Source organism: Calonectris borealis, chromosome 2 (assembly GCF_964195595.1).
Source record: "Calonectris borealis chromosome 2, bCalBor7.hap1.2, whole genome shotgun sequence".
Classification (NCBI taxonomy): Eukaryota; Metazoa; Chordata; class Aves; order Procellariiformes; family Procellariidae; genus Calonectris; species Calonectris borealis.
The window spans coordinates 108301779-108320503 of NC_134313.1; the positions used below are offsets into that span (position 1 = coordinate 108301779).

Below are 18725 nucleotides of genomic sequence, written 5' to 3' on the forward strand. Positions count from 1 at the left end.
GTTCAGAAAACACTTTAAAAAGATAGGGGAGGCACATCCACGAGGCTGGGGCACCACATGGACTTAGTCCTGTGCCAGAGAGCAACATCTGCGCAAAGTGTGTGTGTGTGTGTCTGCGTGTGTGTGTGTCTGCGTGTGTGTGTGTCTGCGTGTGCGCGCCTGTGTGTGCGCGCATATACATTTCCCCCCATCTTCCTAGGAAACTCAGCTGTCATGTGAGCTGTAAGCCGGTCCCAAGGTATGCCCTGAACCTGCATGCGTGCGTGTGTGTGCGTGTGCGAGCAAAGGCACGCCTCCGCGATGGCCGGGGCTCTCAGTCAGCCCCAAAGCAGACAGGATTGTAGACAGGAGTCCAAAAAAGGGCACTGTGCGCGAGCTTTGCTCGTGTCTCCTTTCCCGGTGCCAAGGAAACATACACGGACACACACACAGAGCACTTTTTCTTGAAACAAAAGGCATACGACGTGCCCTTCTCCCCAGAGCCGTACCCCTTACAGCTGATTTCTAAGAAGTGCCCATAAACCCCCGGTACCGCCGTGCCCCCTCCCCCGCACCGCCCTCCCAGCCCTCCGTGACCGAAACCTGGATTTGGCGAGGGCCGGCGCTCCCCGCCGCACCGCGCCGCTCGTTATTCATGGCGCGGGGCGGGCCGGCGGCCGCGGCGCTATATAGGGCGGGCCGGGCGGCACAAGGGGACAGATGGGCGCAGAGTGGCGGGGAGCGGAGGCGGATGGCAGGCGGCAAAGAGAATAAAAAGAAGGGAACCTTGCTTTCTTAATTTATTTTTTTTTCCCCTCTCTATTTTTCCCCCCCTCACCTCCGCTCTTTCTCCTTCTTTCTTTTCTGAAGCGTTTTTGGACCAAGTTTTCTTCAGACCGTCTGGGCTTGGCTTCTGAAATTTTTTTCTTTTTTTTTCTTTTTTTTTTTTTTTTACTTTTACAAGGCGTTTTATTTTTTTTTTTTTCCTGAGTGTTGTGTGTGGCAAAAAAAACCAGTTAGTGTCAAGCCAGGTGATTCAGGCGCTCTGCAGGGAGGAGGGGGGGGAAGAAGGAAAAAGTTGCCTTTGTTGCTAGCGAGCTCTTACTACCTTTATGTGACTAAGGGCAGGCGGCTGAAGAGAGGGTCGGCGTGCGTGTGCCGGCAGCGCGGCTTGCCTGCCTCCCCGTGCTGCTAGGGGGACGAGCGGCTGGTGGCCCCTCTCCTCGCAGCCCCCTCGGGCTGTGCGTGCTGCTCCGCGCCGCGCCGCTCCGCTCCCCTCCGCCCGCGGCGGCCGCGCTCGTGCGGGCGGGCGGCGGCCTGTGCGTGCCCGCGCGGGGCTCTGCCCGTCCCGCTCCCCGGCCGGGGGTGCGCGGGGGCGCCTCCCGGCGGCCCGCTCCGCCGGTTGCCATGGTGCCGCGGCCCGGCGTGCTGTGGGCAGTGGCGGCAGCGGCGCTGGCGCTGCTGGTCCGGCGGGCGGCGGCGGCGCTGGCGGGGCCGGTGGTCCGCTGCGAGCCCTGCGACGCGCGGGCGCTGCAGCAGTGCAAGCCCCTGCAGCCCGACTGCGCCGAGCGGGTGCGGGAGCCGGGCTGCGGATGCTGCCTCACCTGCGCCCTGCGCCCGGGGCAACCCTGCGGCATCTACACCGAGCGCTGCGGCGCCGGCCTCAGCTGCCAGCCGCGGCGGGAGGAGGCGCGGCCGCTGCAGGCGCTGCTGGAGGGCCGCGGGCTCTGCACCAACGCCACGGCGGGCGGCAAGCTGCGGGCCTTCCTCCTGCCGGGACCGCACGCTGCAGGTAAGGGGGCTGCGCCTCGGAGCGGGGAGCGAAGAAGCGTCAAGAGAGCGCATGCATGCGCGCCTCGGTTCTTGTGCGCTCTTTCCTTTTTTTTTTTTTTTCCCCCCAAAGTTAAAAAGTAAGTCGCAGGCAGCAGGAGGCGGGGGGCGCGGGCAGGCCTGCCGCAGACCTGTTGCTCCAGAAAGGCCCCCTCGCGTGCTGCCCGACGCTGGCTGCCGGCCCGCGGGGGTTCCGCGGGCAGCCACGTAGCCCAGGCTGGGATCGTTTTGAAGGAGGGGTGCTTTTGGCGAAGGAAAGGAAGATTTACCTCTCATACCTTATTTATGTATATATCTGTTTTCTTCAACACCGATGCTAAGAAGTAGCTCCTCGCAAACGAGGCAGAGTTGCTCTTTTTTAAAAAAACCGGGGGGGGGTGGGGAGGGATTGCATGCTGCTTCTGCGGGTGCGTGGGGCTGCTAGGCTGCAGAGCCTGGATGGAGAGGGTGAAATCCTCGCGATTTGTCCCCAGTGTTCCTGGAAAGAGGGTGCGAGAAAACTGGAGAGTGTGGGCTGACTCCTGCGCTGCAGCGTGGCTAAGTCAGGGGAATGCTAAGCACAGAGAGGGGGGGGAAAAAAAAAAGAAAAGGGAGTTAAATATTCCCCTGGCCGGGGAGGGTGGTTATTCAGAACAAAGCGTTTGCACAGCAGTATTTAAGAGGACGTTGGTTTTTTGCCTGCACTGCAAATAAATCTTTGGTCAAAGGAAGCTTTCCCGTACCTCTTACATGTCTTGTAAATGAGACGTTCACAGAGTGGGTTTTGTTTTGTTTGAAGAGGAAGGGACGGTTGGAAAAAGTTCTGTTAGCATGCACATTTGGAAACTTAAGACAGGGAAACTTGGGATTCAGATCAAGAAAGCACAGTCCCTCTGTGCAAACATTTCATTAAAATGTTTGCTAACCAACAGCAAGTATGTTAACATTTATTTAATAGAAAAGCGTGTCAAAAGGCTTTCCACTGTTTGCGTTTTTAAAAAGCCGGGAATTTTTCTGCTAGGTTGCAGGGACTCTTTGGCTGGCCTCTCCTTAGCTGAGGAAGTGGCACCAGTGCTCCAGTTAACTGGCTGCTATGAGAGTAGGAGATGCCATATTATAATTATTTATGTGCTGCTCCCAAGCTGTGACAATTTGAATAAGGGAGAGTTCAGAGGTACTCACTGAACTTTTAAATCTCATTGGAACATGGAGCAGCTTCCTTCATCCCATGAACTTGGCTCCGCATATTCATCCTTCACATGAATTGGAAACGAGGGGCGTCTTTCCTGCACTTGAAAGTTGGTGCTGTTTAATGGAGGGGTAGTGTTTTTAACAGTGGCTGTTAGAGAAGGAGAAAGGGGAAGACAGAGCTGCACTTTGCTGAAAATCTTCCTATTTTCAGCCTAAATAGTCAAAATACTGAGTTCCTGTTTCTGCATTCTTGGCTGAGGGAGAACTCTGATTTTGAAATCAGTAGGAGCTTTGATTCCTTAAAAAGTGCAAAGTAGGACCTTTATAGTTCACATTCAAGGAGTGAAGGTTGCAAACCTGGGGTGCAAGAAGGAGGAAGTACGCTGAGCCTGTGTGACACGTACTGCCCGCCTCCACTGGGGACCGCTCCACTTTCAGCTCTAAATCCAACACTCCCTGGTACACACCCTCCCCGAGCAGGATCGCATCATCTCCCTTACATACAGCTAGGTCCTGCGTCACGTGCTACACTTTTGGTCATTCCTAGTTTACAGAAATTGCTGGAAATCGGTATGGGGTGGTGTATATTACAGCAGCTTCTTAACAGCAACTGTAGTAGGCCACTGACTTACTTTCCAGTTCAGTTTTTTTGGGCCCTAAAGTGTTAAGTAGTAGTGTGCATGTGCAACCCTTCTAATCTGTTTTTTAAAACAGAGCAAGTAACTCTTAGCAGTTTTGTTTCTCTTAGGAGGGTGTAAAGCTAACATGGCACCAAGTTTTGTGAAACTGAGTTAATCAAATGCTTTACAGTTTAAAATGTGGCATTATGAGCGTTCCAAATTGAAGTGTAAGAAGTGCTATTGAAACATGATGATCTATCTAAAATGAAATGACCAGCCTGCTAATTATTTAATGCACATTAAGAATGTTTTCTACTTATTTTTGGTAGAGGAGGCAAACTAATGAACTGGACTGATTGCAGAAAACTTAGTAGGCATAATATTTATATTCAGAAGATTCAGGTTTATAACACTTTATTGTGTCATTTCTTGCAAACTTCATTGAGAATGTGGAAAAAAAAATACCACTGTTTAAAAACAGGACATTAAACCACCAAAAATATGTTCAAATACCGCTGAGAGTCTGAGTTAAACCCACAAAAGCCAGGAAATTTAGACTTAAGACTTAAACTTCCTTAATCCATTTGCACTGGGAGTTGGATTTTCCTGGTCAATTATGTCCATTGCCAGCAGTGGCTACACTAAAACCACCGGTACCAAGATGTTAACTCAGATCACTCCTCCTCCTCGTGTTCCTCCCCTGTTCCTGTGTATTGGCAGTGCCACTGTACTGCCTGTGTTGAAATATTTAGAGTCAATGGGCTACGTGAACATGGGCTTTCAGGTTTAGCACTGACTTTCTTGGCTTTTGTGGTTTTTCAGTGAGCCATCAAGTACAATTTTAATACAGATTTCCAGCATGTTCTTGCACATCAGTTATCATTGTGCACTCCCAATATGATTTCCTTAAAAAAAAAAAAAAAAAAAAAAGTGGCCAGCAGCCAAGGCAGCAACTACTGCGACTTAGCTACTTAGCTGATAGGAATATCCAAACTTGAAAAATCCCCTGGAGGAAATGCAGCCAATTACAGTTACACTGCAGGAGTCTCCCAAGAGGGAGAAATGCAATGTAGACAAATACCTCAGAAGGTACAGGAACACTGGGCTTATGCAGTATTTTGGAAAAATGTGCTTCTCCTGTATTTTTGTGGATGGTAGTTTAAAGAGAAAATATTTTTGAAGCTCGTAATGAAAGCAGATGTTTGTCCTTTGACACCATTACAGAATGAATGGCATTTTTTTGTCTATTACCTTTAAAATGTATTTTGTACACCTAGAAATGTTTCTGATTTTAATAGCAGAAGAACGAAAATGTGCTATTTTTTTTTCTTTCCTGTTCTGTATGTTGAATAAAGTTAAGAAAGAAAAACTCTTAAAAATAGCTGACTAGAACCATGAAACTCAACGTGGTGGAATTTATTGTATTAACGCCTCTTTTTTTAAAAAAAAAGAAGAATTACCTTCCTGGGGAAAGACAAAGAGTCATACTACAGCCCATAAGTTACCCGAGCCAGCCGCGTTTAACTGAAGTTGATTAAATCAGCCGTGGGTCAGCAGTGGCGGCGCGAAGGCTCCGCGCCCCCGGCGCCGGTGGGGCTGCTGCGGGCGCCCGCTGCGCCGACGGCCCAGACCTGCCCCCTCCCGCCGGCGGCCCGAACTGCAGCGGCCGCCGCGGGGCGAGAAGCCGGGGCGGTGGTGGCTTGCAGCGACGTGGAGGTAGCTGGTTTTCGGGTGCCGGGCAGGCAGCGCGGGTGGTGCAGTGGGGTACCTTGCGAGGCTGCCGGCAGCGAGGGGATGCTTCAGTTACAAAAGTCGTCGTTTGGCAAGAAAGTTGCTGATGCATGCGGAATGCTAAGTTGTTCATCTTTTTGTACGTTGCTATTTTGTAAAGGGAAGTTAAGCACATACACTAATGTAGTGGCTTGTTGCCTTTCCAGACGCAGCTGGCAGTTGATTAACATTGTTTCTTCACTGCATTTCTTCTTCTCGAAGGAAATTCCAGTGATTCAGAAGAAGAAGACCGGAGTACCAGCAGCATAGAAAATCAGGCCATCCCAAACTCTCACAGGGTGCCAGATTCCAAATCGCATCCACCGCACGTCAAACTAGATATCATCAGGAAAGTGCAAGCCAAAAATACGCAGCGCTATAAAGTGGAATATGATTCACAGAATACGGATACACTGAATTTCTCTTCTGAATCCAAACAAGAGACTGAATACGTAAGTACTTTTGTAAACGGAAAGGCATTTCCCAGCATATGAGTGTGCGCATGCGTGTGTATGTATATGCATGTTGTGCGTACAACAAGATAAATAAATAAACTAAGTAACTAAATGGTGGTAATTGTTGTAGTCATTTAGGGCATTCTGGCTGTTTAACCGGTAGAACTATTAGATCTGCAAATGCAGACAATCAGCAGACCGAGCAGATCACATTCAGAAAACACGGAGACCTAACGCTATTATGTTTACATTGATACTAGTATGGTTTTCACTAAGTCATTTCTTAGAGATCGAAAGTTGTTGTTCCCCCCTGTAATTACCACACATTTGTGTGAGTGGACTTGGGACAGGTTTAGTAGTGTCGTCATTAAATTTGGTTGCAAACAGCATTATTGGGTAGCAAGAACGGAAAAAAGATGTTTCACATGTAGTGTAGTGGCACCATGTTCACACTCCATGATGCAAATCAAGGGAGATAAACTTAGGCTGGGTTGAGGACTAGGATCTTGACTGATCAGTCATTTTTTGTATGACGTGCTGAACACTGCCTCCACTTGCAGTTGTCATTTGGTGCTACTGCCTAAATGTAAAGGCTCACGGGCACATGAGGCGCCATTGCTTCATACTGACTGCGCCCATTGGATTTGCAGAGCAGCCGGAGTGTGGTGAATCTGAGGGGAGAATAATTCCTCTTCCTGGACATCCTGGCTGATAACCCAGTGCTTATCCTTGTGCCTGTGCCAGATGGCCTAAAAAATATGTCTGGATATTCTTTGGCGTTTCATCAAAACAGCTGTGATGAAACCAGACGTGGCTTCCCATCTGCAAAAGAAGGTTTTGAAGCCTGTATGAGGTGGAAAGTTGTGTCTGAAGAGAGCATGGCCTCTAAGTTAACACACCAAGGGTGGTGAAGCTGCATGTTTAGTTTGTCACTGATGTCCAGCTGTCTAGTAAAAACACTTCAGTATCTGCCTTCCAGCGTGTCCTCCTCCCAAAAACATGAAGTAAACTGCCTACAGTAAAAGAATGAACTTTGGCAGCTCTGAGGAAATAGGGTCCTGGTCTTAACTAGGATGAACATTTCACTTATGTGGTAGTTGGGCCCCATGAGCAAAGGCTGCTGGTGTCTGTAAGAACCAGAAATAAGTCCATCGGGGACAGGTGCCTTTGTCAGCAAATGCCCTTCTAGCTGTGTCTGCATGTTAGCTTTTGATACTGATCTCTCTGACTTTGGAAGCCTGCTTCAAAATAATAATTAAAAAAAAGCTGTTGGTCTTTTTGTAGGCCTAACTCAGGACCAAATCTTTGAACGCGTGTGATTTGCAGTCAGCGTGTCTGAGCAGTTTCTTTTTTTTAAAGAACTGCCAATAAGAGCAGCAATTTAAAGCGCATGTTTAGAGCTTGTGAGATTGATGCTGAAAGAAAACATATGAAAGCAGCAAGGAAGGTCTTTGCTAACCAAAAAAATCAATTTTAAACTCCAGTAGAACTGAGGAGTCTGTATGCTTTCAGACACTCACATGAAAGGCACTTTACATGAGCAAACTATTAATATTACCACTTGAAAGTATAAATGTCATTACTTCGCTAATTAAAAATTGCACCAAATGAGTCTTTGTGTGCATTAAACATTTTAAACCCATGCAACCATGCAAAGGAGTTTTTTCGGGTCTCTGCTGAAAAAGTGGGCTGGTGGACCGAGTCAGTAATGTGCCCAGACAGGAGTGTAGCTAAGCACAGAGTTTGTAGGCTGCGACTCTAGAATCCCGATTCCACTGCTGACACTGACTGCCTTCTTGGCCTCTGGCAAAACATGAACTCCTCCGCTCCTGGTTTTCTGACTGCAAAGTGGGGCTCATAACACTTTACTCCCTACCCTGAAGGGCTGCAGTGAGAAATAATGAGTTGGCGTTTGAGACATGCTCTTAAAAGTGCTTCTGGAAGTTCTTTTTGGCTCATTGTCCTAGAGCTAATCCTCACTACATTATTGTCAGCCTTTTGCAAATGGAGAAAGTGCAGCAAAAAGTGACATACTTATCTAATGAGAATGTTGTGTGCAACCATTCCTTTGCACAGCTGCATCCATTTGATCCAGTTGAAATTGGGAATTGTTGTCCAAAGTTGCAGTATTTTTTATATATGCATTATGCCAAACTACTTGTTTTCAATTAAATCCATTTCATTTCAGCCTTCAAATCCAGCAGAATCACAAAAATCAAATGGCATTACGGAATGGCATTTCCAGTTGCCTGCTTCTTCTTTGCCCACTTGGTGCAAGGCCAGCTTTTCCAAACTTAAGCTATGTTATATATGATTGATCTACATACTGGTTAAGCCTTCCTGTAGGTATATGTGGCTCTGATTTCAACTGGAAATGCCAGTCTGTGCCTCAGCATAGCATAGGGGCCTTCAGTGTTTAGAAATTGGTTTATCCTGAATGAAGCAGAAAGCCAGAATTTTATCTGTGAATCGTCTGCCTTTTGACATTCCCAGCCATGCCTTTGTTTTAATGGATTTGTTTGGGTTTGTGCTTTTTGCCCTTTAAAGATTTATTAACTCTTGTGTGAAAGACAGCATTTGGGAATGAAGTTTCATCTGTGTTTTCTAAAATATGCTTGTTAACAGGGTCCCTGTCGTAGAGAAATGGAAGACACTTTAAACCACCTAAAGATCCTGAATGTCTTGAGTCCCAGGGGTTTTCATATTCCAAATTGTGACAAGAAGGGGTTCTACAAGAAAAAGCAAGTAAGTACAGAGTCTTGATCATTTCAATGAATGCACTTCACCTTTTCTGCATCTTGCCAGCAAGGTGCGTTACGTATCGTTTTACAGAGGAACTAGTTAATTTCCAGTTTTAGGACCTGATCGGATAGTGCCGAACCTTGTAAAGTGAGGACAGTGTTTTTATTTTCTGTTGGTCATGACAACAGATTCATTTGAGAAACTTCATACCTAATCACACATGGGTTGGCTGGTGTCCTAGATACTAATGCCCTTTGCTTTAAAAAAAGCAGTGCCTCTGTAATAACCCACAGAGTTAAATGTTGCAGTCACCATATGACTGCAATAGATCAATGCTTTGAATTGTAAATAGCTGCTTGAGAGTTCCTAGAAGAACTGCACTGGATCATATTACAAAAAGCAACCTGAGAAAGGCATATATCTGTCCTTTATGTGCTACACAGATCGCTTCCAAAATCCAGGTCATGTTATCGTGAAAGTGATACATCTAGTAGTTACTCTGCAGCAAGGATGGCTTCTCAGCCTTCTTTGGTTCTGGGGTTGTGACCTTTCTTGACAAATGCAGACCCAAACTGCAGGTATTTATGCTTTAATTGTGTCGGGTTGAGCTATGGCAGCATTCTCCATTCAGTGCTGCCCTTGAAGCTCATTTGGGAACTTGGGGAAGCGCAAGATGTGCCAGGCTCTTTGCTTAGTGTGCACATCCCATCTAATTCCAGTGTTTACTTAGTGACCTGTCTCCAAATACGTTTCTTGGTATAATTCCAAAATTTCCTGAATTCAAAAGTTTCTTTAAGATTTTCCTAAAGGCAAACCCTCTGTAAGGACAGATTTTGTTTGTGGGCCGTCTTGTCTCTCCCATTTGGGTTTATACGAGTCAGCCTCTCTATCTCTGGTAACCAAAGGAGCGGCTGACTGTGTTACTAGCTAATGCAGTTTATTGGTTGGAAGTGAGAGGCTAACCTCCGACCAGGCAAACGTATTTTAGGAATGGTATCTCTCCGTTTTTTGGCTTCCAGCTTTCTTAGAAACAGTCTTTCCCTTTTGGGTATTCCCTCGAGCTCTCCATTAAACTAGCAGTGTCAGGTGGGGTGTTTGCCATAGGGGTGAGGTTTCCAGCCTTCCCTTCTGCCATCAGCCCAGCATTGACTGTGCTGTTTGACCTTTGGTGCATGCTGTTGAGCTTGTCTACGCTCCCCAGCTTTTCCCGAGCAGGTGGTGGCAACTCCCAAGCAGGGACAAAGTTTCTTTTTGTAGTCTGGAGTTTCTGTGTCATTCATGTCCCGCTGCATGTAAACTAGCCGAGAGCAATGCTCACATCTCGATCTGCATTTCTTCGGAAGACACGTTGGACTGCTGTGTGGAGTGAGGCTAAGACTGTGTTTTGTGCCTGTGCCATAAAAGCATTTGCTTAGCTACTCTAGAACAGCACATCATTTAACTGCGTTCAAGGCACACAAGCATACTGTAGCCCTTTCCCTTCTCTAGGTATTACAAAAGACCGCAGATTGGTATTTACTTTGTTCAGTAGATCTTCCTTTCATCTGTCTTCAGACTCTGAGGTTTTTTGCTTCATCAGCAAAAAGGTGGTGGTTTGCATGCAGTCTCTGGCATGTGTATGTAGTAAATCAGATCCACAGTAAGCACGTATTAAAGTGCCTTAATTTAAAGGATGACTGTACTTTAAAGTGCAGTCATAGTTTTGCCACTGAGGTGGAAAAAAAGGAAATACGGAGGAAAAAAATAGGAAAGACAGATAATACGCTTACCTAGTCTTTGTTCCTAGAAGTTGATTTATGAGAATAAGGTGTTGGTACCGAGCAAAGACACGCTTCTGCCCTCTGTGTAGTGTCCGTGCTGCCTGGAGACTTTCAGACTGCTTTAGGAATGGTTTCTGTGCTATGTGCAACAGCCCGTCCAGTCAGCAAACATAGAGGATGAAGGGGCACTTTCATACCTGGCCAGCCTTGTCAAGCACCGTGCCAATTTACACAGGTCCAGTAGTTTCAATGGTAGTTTGAGACAACTTGAGATCTTGTAGGAGATGCCCACAAATGGAGCCCATGTGAGTAAATATTCTACATGAAATGCAGTTGGAGTGCTTCTCCTGTAAATGAACCTCAGTCAACCCTGGGAAGAGGCCTTCACGGGTGGGGCTTACAGAGGCAGGCTGCTTCTCACAGGAACAAAATACAAACCAAAAATATGTATTTGAGTTGCCCTTGTAGAATCAACTCCTAGAAAAAAGGATCAGTTCGAGAAGTAAGTGAGTCCTGTCCTGAATTCACTGTCCGCAAGGCAACGCGACAAATGTGTTTGTTTGGTTTTCTTTTTGGAGCATCAACATGCAGGTCTGATATTTTAGGCACCGTGAGCAGGTGTCTAATCTCATTAACAGAATGCTAGGCTATTTTATTAATTTCCTTCATTGCTATTATTAGCAGCGTTCAATCTGTAATTCAGTTATATTCTGTTGTGACAACAAATTCAGAATAATAGGTTAGGAAATAGACAGTGAATCCATCAAAAAGTGAGTGTGAGCTAGGCATTTTTAATTCTGGAAGCAGCTGCCAAAACCGCTGCCTAGGATGATAATGTAGATAGGTGTGTGATGGTAGGATCTGATAAATTATGATCACCCTGGAAACCATTAAAACTCATTCAGGAGGCACTTCACATGTCAGTATATTCTGCCTTCCTGGTCACCTGCTCTTCCAGTAAATTTGAAAGCAGTTATTTTTTCAAGACATTTGTGGATATCTAGAAATTGACTTTTCAGGAACAACCATAAGGAGTAATTTGCATATGTGAAACTATTTTAAGAACATAAATTTATCTGTCAGGGTATAACATGAAAAATATTTCACACCTTGTGTTTATATATAAACTTTCTTAAAATCAAACCTATTAAAATTTGGAGTTCTTTGTCCTAATAAATCACACATGTAAGGTTGTAGTATTCAACTGTGGTATATAGGTATATTTATGTGGAATAGGTTGATACAGGCACGTTTCTGCCTCAAGCATGGAAAAAAAGGTTTTGATGAAATCAGAATTATTATATGGGGCAATTACTAGAATTGCCCCATATTTGTATACCGGAGCCAGATACTCACCTAACTGTGAGCTGGCATCGTTCCACTGAAAACAGAGCTGGGCTTGGCGGGAGCCAAAACGGCCCGAGGTGTTTGTCAGTGCTGTCTGCAGTCTGTTTCAGGAGACCACAGTTGTAGCTCCATGGAGACCTCTGAGCTGACCAGGAATTCAATGGGATACCATATGCTTTGCTGTGCCCCACGAATGCCTCTGCGGCACTTCTTTGTGGGAGAGGGGCAGGTGGCATGGAAGCTGGCAGCTGGTGTTTCTATCAGAAGTAATTACTGGCTCCACCGCTTGGGCAGTTTTCCAGCTTTTTGGACTTCTGAAGTCATACAGAAGAGCTGGGCAGAGCCTTGAAATGTACGTGGAGCACAAAATTGAGAAGAGCAGATTTATTTTTTTTCCCATATGAACTGTCCACCACTTCTGTAGGGAATGCAAGCTAGCTGCTTCAGGATAACAGCATCACTTTTGAATCAGAAGTGCTTTACTATTGACAGCATGGGTGAGCGGGGGGTACAAAATCGCAAATTGGAAAAGGTAAATTGTTTCCTCACAGAGCATTATTTCAGCTGTAGAATGATCTAAGGGTTTCGTTTTCCAAGTGGGTTGTCTAGAAGAAATAAAAAATGTAAGTAATAGCGAAGGTGTTCCTGCAGACTAACTTCACATTGTAGTTAATTTTGAAAATGGATTATGCAACTGTAAAAAGCAATCAAAACCTCCAACAACATGAGATAACTTTAATTGATCATTTGTTTTGAGAGTGATGCAAGCCTATGAATCAGCGAGAGTTGTGTAACGTACTTCATATAATACTTCTGAAAGGGGAGGCTGTGTTACTATTATTAGCAGAAGTGTAGTTTCATTGCCGGAGCACCAGGCTGGCAGCCAGAAGCCCTGTGCTCTAATTTGGGCTCCATCTGTGCCTGTTCTCTTGGGAAAAACAACTCAAGAACTGCTGCCTCAGTTTCCTTTTCTGTAAAATATAAATTGTGCAAAGGCTGTTGTTTATGAATTCCTCAGTTTTGAGCATGAAGAATTTAAGTCACTAAATGTTAATACCACTTAAGCTAGATTACAGTCCAGTTGCCACCAAAATTGAAGGAAAGTTTCCCATTGACGTCAGTGGACTTTGACAGCCGTTCACAGAAATCCTGGAGAATACACGCAAGCCCTAGTCAGGCTTTTGAGATTTAGATTTAGTACAGAAAACCAGCTGAACAGGTAACTAGAATTCAAATGAAGCTAACCACGTAGTTTAGCAAATTATTAATGTAGCTGTTTTCTCAGCAGGTTTGAACTTCTTCACCCTCTCCTAAAATAAGCTGATACATACTTTAAGCTTGAGCTTGTCATCCTGCTGCTGCCCATTTGCATAGGGCTAATGCAGAAGGACTGCAAATTCAGAGAAGAGAATGCATTGTATTATTTCTGCATTGGGCTTGTTACTCAGAAATATATCACAAGAGTAGATTAATTTGCAGTTACAGTGATTAACATTACTTCGTTTACTCTAAAATAAAATAAACAAGATGGAAGCTTGTTCAGATATTTGTGTCTAATATGTGATGTGCTCCTGTCTCTCTTTCACAAGTTCCTAGTGAAGACTGTCTACTCTACTCCATGCTGCCACAAATTAGTTGGCTGAGGGGCCAGTATGCTGGTGCAGGCTGTCCCAGGAGTGACCCATATTCACAGTTCTGTCCGAAATACCACCCTTTCACCCTGAGGTCCTAAACTAGACATGGAAAGGGTCAGGCACTTTGGGCAGCATGTGGAGCCCAACAACTGCTTGATGTTTCTGTGCGTAACTGCACATGGAGAAGACACTTAGCTTTGTGAGCCACTGCCATACCCACATGGGAGATGGGGACACACCTGTTAGACTCTGGAGAACAAGCAGTTGAGTAGTAGCGGCAAAGTTTACCTGACTTGTATCAGCCTGAACCTCTGAAATACTTGAATTGCTGTGAGTGTGATCTCAGAGGCAGCATTTGCTCTGCTTGCAAGATAGCCTTGAGAGTGTTGAGGCCCGTAAGTGGCTTCAGTCTAGCCTATCTTCCTTCATGTTGGCGATGCAACAGATGAAACCTCAGTCCTTGAAAAGCTAGGTATATTTGTGTCACTGCCTCCTTTGTAAGTCTGTCCTGACTAAACAGCCACCTCTGTTAGCATTTGCAGTGAATCCTGTATCACCAAATCGCAAAACTTGAGCTGACATGGAGGCTGTCTTGGCATTGAGGTTGACCATGGCAAACCTAGTGAGATAATCTCTGTCCTGGAGACACATGTCTTTCAAGTGGGTGAAAACCTTGCAGGGTCCCAGAGGTTTACAGTATGTAACTGTGTCCAGGGTTGCATACTGAATGCAACCTGCAACATGTCATCTCCTTTAGTCTAGTTTTTACCATTCTTGGTTCTTCGGGGAGAGAATTACTTACTTAGTATGTACTAGATTTTATAATGCATTTTTACTGCATTACTGTTTCTGAAGAAGTTCAGTGTCGTTGCCTGTCTAGTGATAGTTTCAGGTTGGTCAGCATTGCTGGCAGATTCCACCAGGCAACTTCTAAAGCTGCCACACGTTATAGACTAGCATATAAGCAACCTTATTTATAGGAAAATATACATGTAAAGTTCTACTACACCTAGCAGTTGTTGAAGTGATAACTCCATTACAGGAGGATTATGTATCCGTTAATAAATGTCAACTACAGTATTGAAATTCCTCCAGCAAACAGATGCAAGCCAAGGGTGTTTATTGCTGCAATGGCTGTCTTTGCCAGACCTGTACTTTAGCATAGGACAAATCTGTTAACTTTCTTTTCCAAAGATGGGTCCCAGTCATCAGCCCATACTGTTATAAGTAGTCCTGGTATTCAAAGGGGGCAACTGTGCTGCCTAATATAATAGGGAGTAGTTCATAAGGCAGTTTTCTGGTAATTCTCAGAGCAGTTTTACTATGGAGTAATTAGACCCAAAAGGGTTGACAGGCAGAGCAGGTAAACTTTTATTGGAATACTTTGTAGTCGTAATAAATATTCTGTTTGATTCTGTCAGATATGGCCAGGATATGGAAGTGCAGCTATCAAATAAGCAGGAATCCCTGCTATGTACCACTAAGAGCGGAGAAAACAAAAATAATGCTGACTGGGTCTTTTATTCTGTTTCAGTGTCGCCCATCCAAAGGCCGAAAGAGAGGTTACTGCTGGTGCGTGGATAAGTACGGACAGCCGCTTCCCGGGTACGATGGGAAGGGAAAAGGAGATGTCCACTGCTATAACTTGGAAAGCAAATGAGGGCTGGGTGCCAGCTCTTCTGGCATCTGTGCGTGGCGACTGGACCTCGCAGAGACCTTGGAGGGGCTGGGCAAACACTGGACTGTGTTGCGCGTGGAGTGCCGAGTTCTGCCTCCTGCGGCGGATGGAGAGTCGCAGCCTCTGCAGACGCGGCTGCAGCTGCGCCCTGCCACCGACATGCGCCGGGCTTCCTACAGGAGGTGTAGGGAGCTCTGAATTCCCACGTAAACCTGCACTATTGATACCCAGAGAGAGAGAAAAACAAAAGGCACTTCAGAATGGATTCAGGGAGTCTCCACTGACTTTTTAAAGAACGGCCTGTGACCAATTTGATCCCGAAAGATACTGTTTTTTTATTTTAAAGAATTTATAGATTGCAAGCTTGTAAAAGTATTAAAGAAAAAAACAAAACTAAACAAAAAAACCACAAGGATTTAAAGGTTCACCTTTTTTTACAGGTCTGTCGGGAAACTTCACGGGTAAAAAGTTTTATAAAAATCTCAAAGAACTTTTTAAAGAAACGTATTTCTAAAATAAAGACATGGCTATTTTTTCTGTAAAATATATTATGAATATTCTGTTAGTCTGTATTTAATATAATTGTTTTTTAATAAACTTTATTTAAATGTAACATGTGAATACCAAATACTACACAATAATTCTAGTGTATACTTCTGTATGCAAAGAGAAAGTAAGGGTATGGAATGATTTACAAATATGTATAGATCCATATGCATACACACTGACCTATTCTAGATAATAGAAATGAATTTGTGGAGCGAAGGAAGTGTTTCCAGAAGAGATTAAGTTTTGTTATTTGAAGTAACTACAAATACCAAGATAATCTTTTTTTTTTTTTTTTTTAATTATTTTATTTTATTAGTATTTCTAATGTACCCATCACTGAATTATGCCACTGGAAAGAATAACAGTTGCACTGAAGCTCTCGGTAAAGCATTCTTCTGTCTGTCCTTTGCTTCAGTTTGTGCAACAGGGCTTACATTTTCTCCGTTTCCTGCTCACACTAATACAGAATATTCACGAACAAAAAATTGCCATTACAGTACCACCCTTTCTATTTGCTTATTTATTTTGAAAAGCTGTATTCTGTGTTGTCTTGGTACACGCTATCAAAGCACATACTCTGTATGAGGAACTTCTGTTTAAAACAATGCTGACAAGATGGGGGGATTGTGGACCCAGGTGTTGAGACCCCTGCGCTTCATTTACGCTACACGATTGTTGCTTGCTTTGACTTTGGTAGAAATGATTTGCCTGTATCTAAGCATAGAATAAGAACCATTGGGTTTAAATATTTAAACCAACTGTCTGCCATGATGTTATATGTCCTTTTAATCGGAAGAGAAGTGATTTGGTTTTGTTCTGGTATGTGATGCTTTCACATAAGGAAGACTTTGGCAAATTTTTTTTTTGAGGCTTATTGTTTACTGAACTTCATGACAAATTCTGTATGACAATGAAATCTGGATAAGGAAGGGTGGCCTGTGAAATGTAACATCTCTCTGGAAAGTAATGCCATATTTTGTATATGTATTTATTTATATATTTTATATAAATATTTTATATATTTATATAAATATATAATATATTCTTATATGTGTCACTATAAATGTTTGATGTCACTGTAGGAAAAAAAAACCATCAACACTGTAATTTCCTGTTGGGTTGGGAACTCTATGGAGACTGAGGGCAGTGGGTTTCCAGCTGATGGGGCCAGGGGTTGTGCTGACAGACGGGAGACCACGGGGCCAAGGAGCTCATTCCTCTCCCGCCCCATGAATTACAACCACCCTTGTTCCTGCCAGCAATGACGAATGTCTTGAAACTCTGACATGGGAAGGTTTGGATATGCAGCTTGCCAGGATTGAGACAGCCAATCACCGTAAATCGGATGTTTAAAGCCTTACCCTGAAATGTGTTAGCTGAACAGCCCTGTGTGCATTCTGCACGTCTTCTTAATTTCTATCTAATGAAATGAGTTCACATCATCGTTAAAACTGAAATTTCTTAACCTTAGAGTAAGGAAAAAAAGTATACACGAAGTGATGTGTACTCCAGGCTAATACAGATTTCCTGACAGATGGTTACAGAAAGCTTTGTGAGGTGAAGATTTATTGCAATATTTTTACTGCTAATGCAAATGTAATGCCTGCAAGGATTTGTTGGCAAAAAAATAAATGCTGGGCTTTTTTTTTTTTTTAAAGTTGTAAACCAGTTGTAAACCTTTCAAATAATTTCACAGATGGAAGAAGTTATATGTACACCAATATTTGGGCACGTAACCATAGATATGAAAGTAAGGGTTGGATTCATGAAAGTGAGTTAGTATTTCGCCTTTTTTTTTTCTAATTGCTATCTCGTGAGCCTTCTGCAAAAGAAAAGCTGCTTCTCAACAAAAAAGGTGCATAGCTGCCTTGCAAGCCACATTTTGCCAGTATGCAAGAAATGTTTTAACAGCCTGTGGCAGGATTTCTGATTGGTGTATTTTGTGGAGTTTTTAAGCTTTTTATGCTTTGCCCTACCATTAAAAACAAATACAGAAGAAGCTGGCTAGTGAAGGTCCTTAAGCGATACCAAATTCTCTAATCTGCGCAGAGCACCAACTTTATTTAAAAAAAAAGTACTACATCTCAAGGAACTCAAACTGATTCAAGCAAGCAATCTGTCACATGAATTATTTAAGAAATTGCATTCAGCTCCTTTAGTGGTACTAATGGTCTTCGGTATGTAACAGAGAAAACACATAGCCACAAGGGAGAAAAAAAAGAATTGTGTGGTTGTGCACGTCAGTTTGGTTATTTTGCTTCCAACAGATGTCTTTAAAACAAAGACTGTCTAAAAATAGCCCAAAAAATCTCACCTGTAATTTAAAGCTTCCCCTTTTTCAGAAGTTGCCTTTTAGATATTTTTTACGAGCACAGTTGCTTGCACTAGTATTGGATACTTCCCGTTGCCTATCTGATGTTCCTGGCAGCTGGCATTCTTGGTATGAAATGGAAAATAACATTATTTCCCCCGCCCAAAAAATTCACCCTTTAAAATGAAGAGAATCGGTGATGGTTTTTCCCTTTTTGTTTTTTTTCAACATTCCTATTTCTATGAAGACAAGGGTTCAATTCAATAGACAAGTTACTTGTCATTCAAAGATTTTTTTCATGGCTATGGGAGCCAGGCTGCAATTCAGACAAAAATATTTGTGGGCTGCATCCAAGCAGCAGAATGTGGGCAGCATGAAGCAAATGTGTGGGTCAGTATAAGTTCAGGGGAAGATTTCCCTCCATGCACAGGTTAGAAATGTTTCCTGCTAAGAGCTGCAATGAGTGGAAGACTTAGGGTTTGGTGGCAGAAATGGAACCAATGCATTAGAAAAATACCTCTTGTTTTGGTGCCTTCACTGCCTTCAGCTCAGGTGGTTTATTTTTTTAAGTGAACATTTGTCAGCTTTTTTCTTATCTTTAACAAGCTCTTTCAAGAATCTCAGGTGATCTGGGTGAACATTATGAAGTCTCAGAAAAATCCTTGTAACTGCTAACAGTATTTACACATCAAATATTTGCATGGGAAGGCACTACAAAAGCTTAATGTATGTACTGCAAAAGTTGATAATTTCTTTTTGAGCATGTTTCATCTATACCATCTATACCATATGCATCTACAGATGCATATTTCATCTGTACCATATGCAGCCCAGATTGACGTGGTAAGTATTTATTTTAACCAGTGTAAGAAATAGTTGC

At 43.8% G+C, this 18725-nt stretch overlaps 1 protein-coding gene across 1 annotated transcript; it reads left to right on the plus strand.

Moving 5' to 3' along the window:
• Window positions 1-1386: 1386 nt before the first annotated feature.
• On the plus strand, window positions 1387-16582 carry IGFBP3 (insulin like growth factor binding protein 3). The gene is made up of 4 exons (XM_075142916.1): window positions 1387-1771; window positions 5592-5821; window positions 8450-8569; window positions 14842-16582. The coding sequence occupies exons 1-4, from the start codon at window positions 1387-1389 to the stop codon at window positions 14965-14967; spliced, it is 861 nt and encodes a 286-aa protein (XP_074999017.1). The 3' UTR covers window positions 14968-16582.
• The last annotated feature ends 2143 nt before the right edge of the window (window positions 16583-18725 follow it).

What these genes read in the sequence shown, in the direction of transcription:
- IGFBP3 (XM_075142916.1), top strand. Translation starts at nt 1,387, where the DNA reads ATGGTGCCGCGGCCCGGCGTGCTGTGGGCAGTGGCGGCAGCGGCGCTG. An exon ending in CCAAACAAGAGACTGAATAC is followed by an intron (nt 5,822 to 8,449) that starts GTAAGTACTTTT and finishes GCTTGTTAACAG; the next exon opens with GGTCCCTGTCGTAGAGAAAT. An exon ending in GGTTCTACAAGAAAAAGCAA is followed by an intron (nt 8,570 to 14,841) that starts GTAAGTACAGAG and finishes ATTCTGTTTCAG; the next exon opens with TGTCGCCCATCCAAAGGCCG.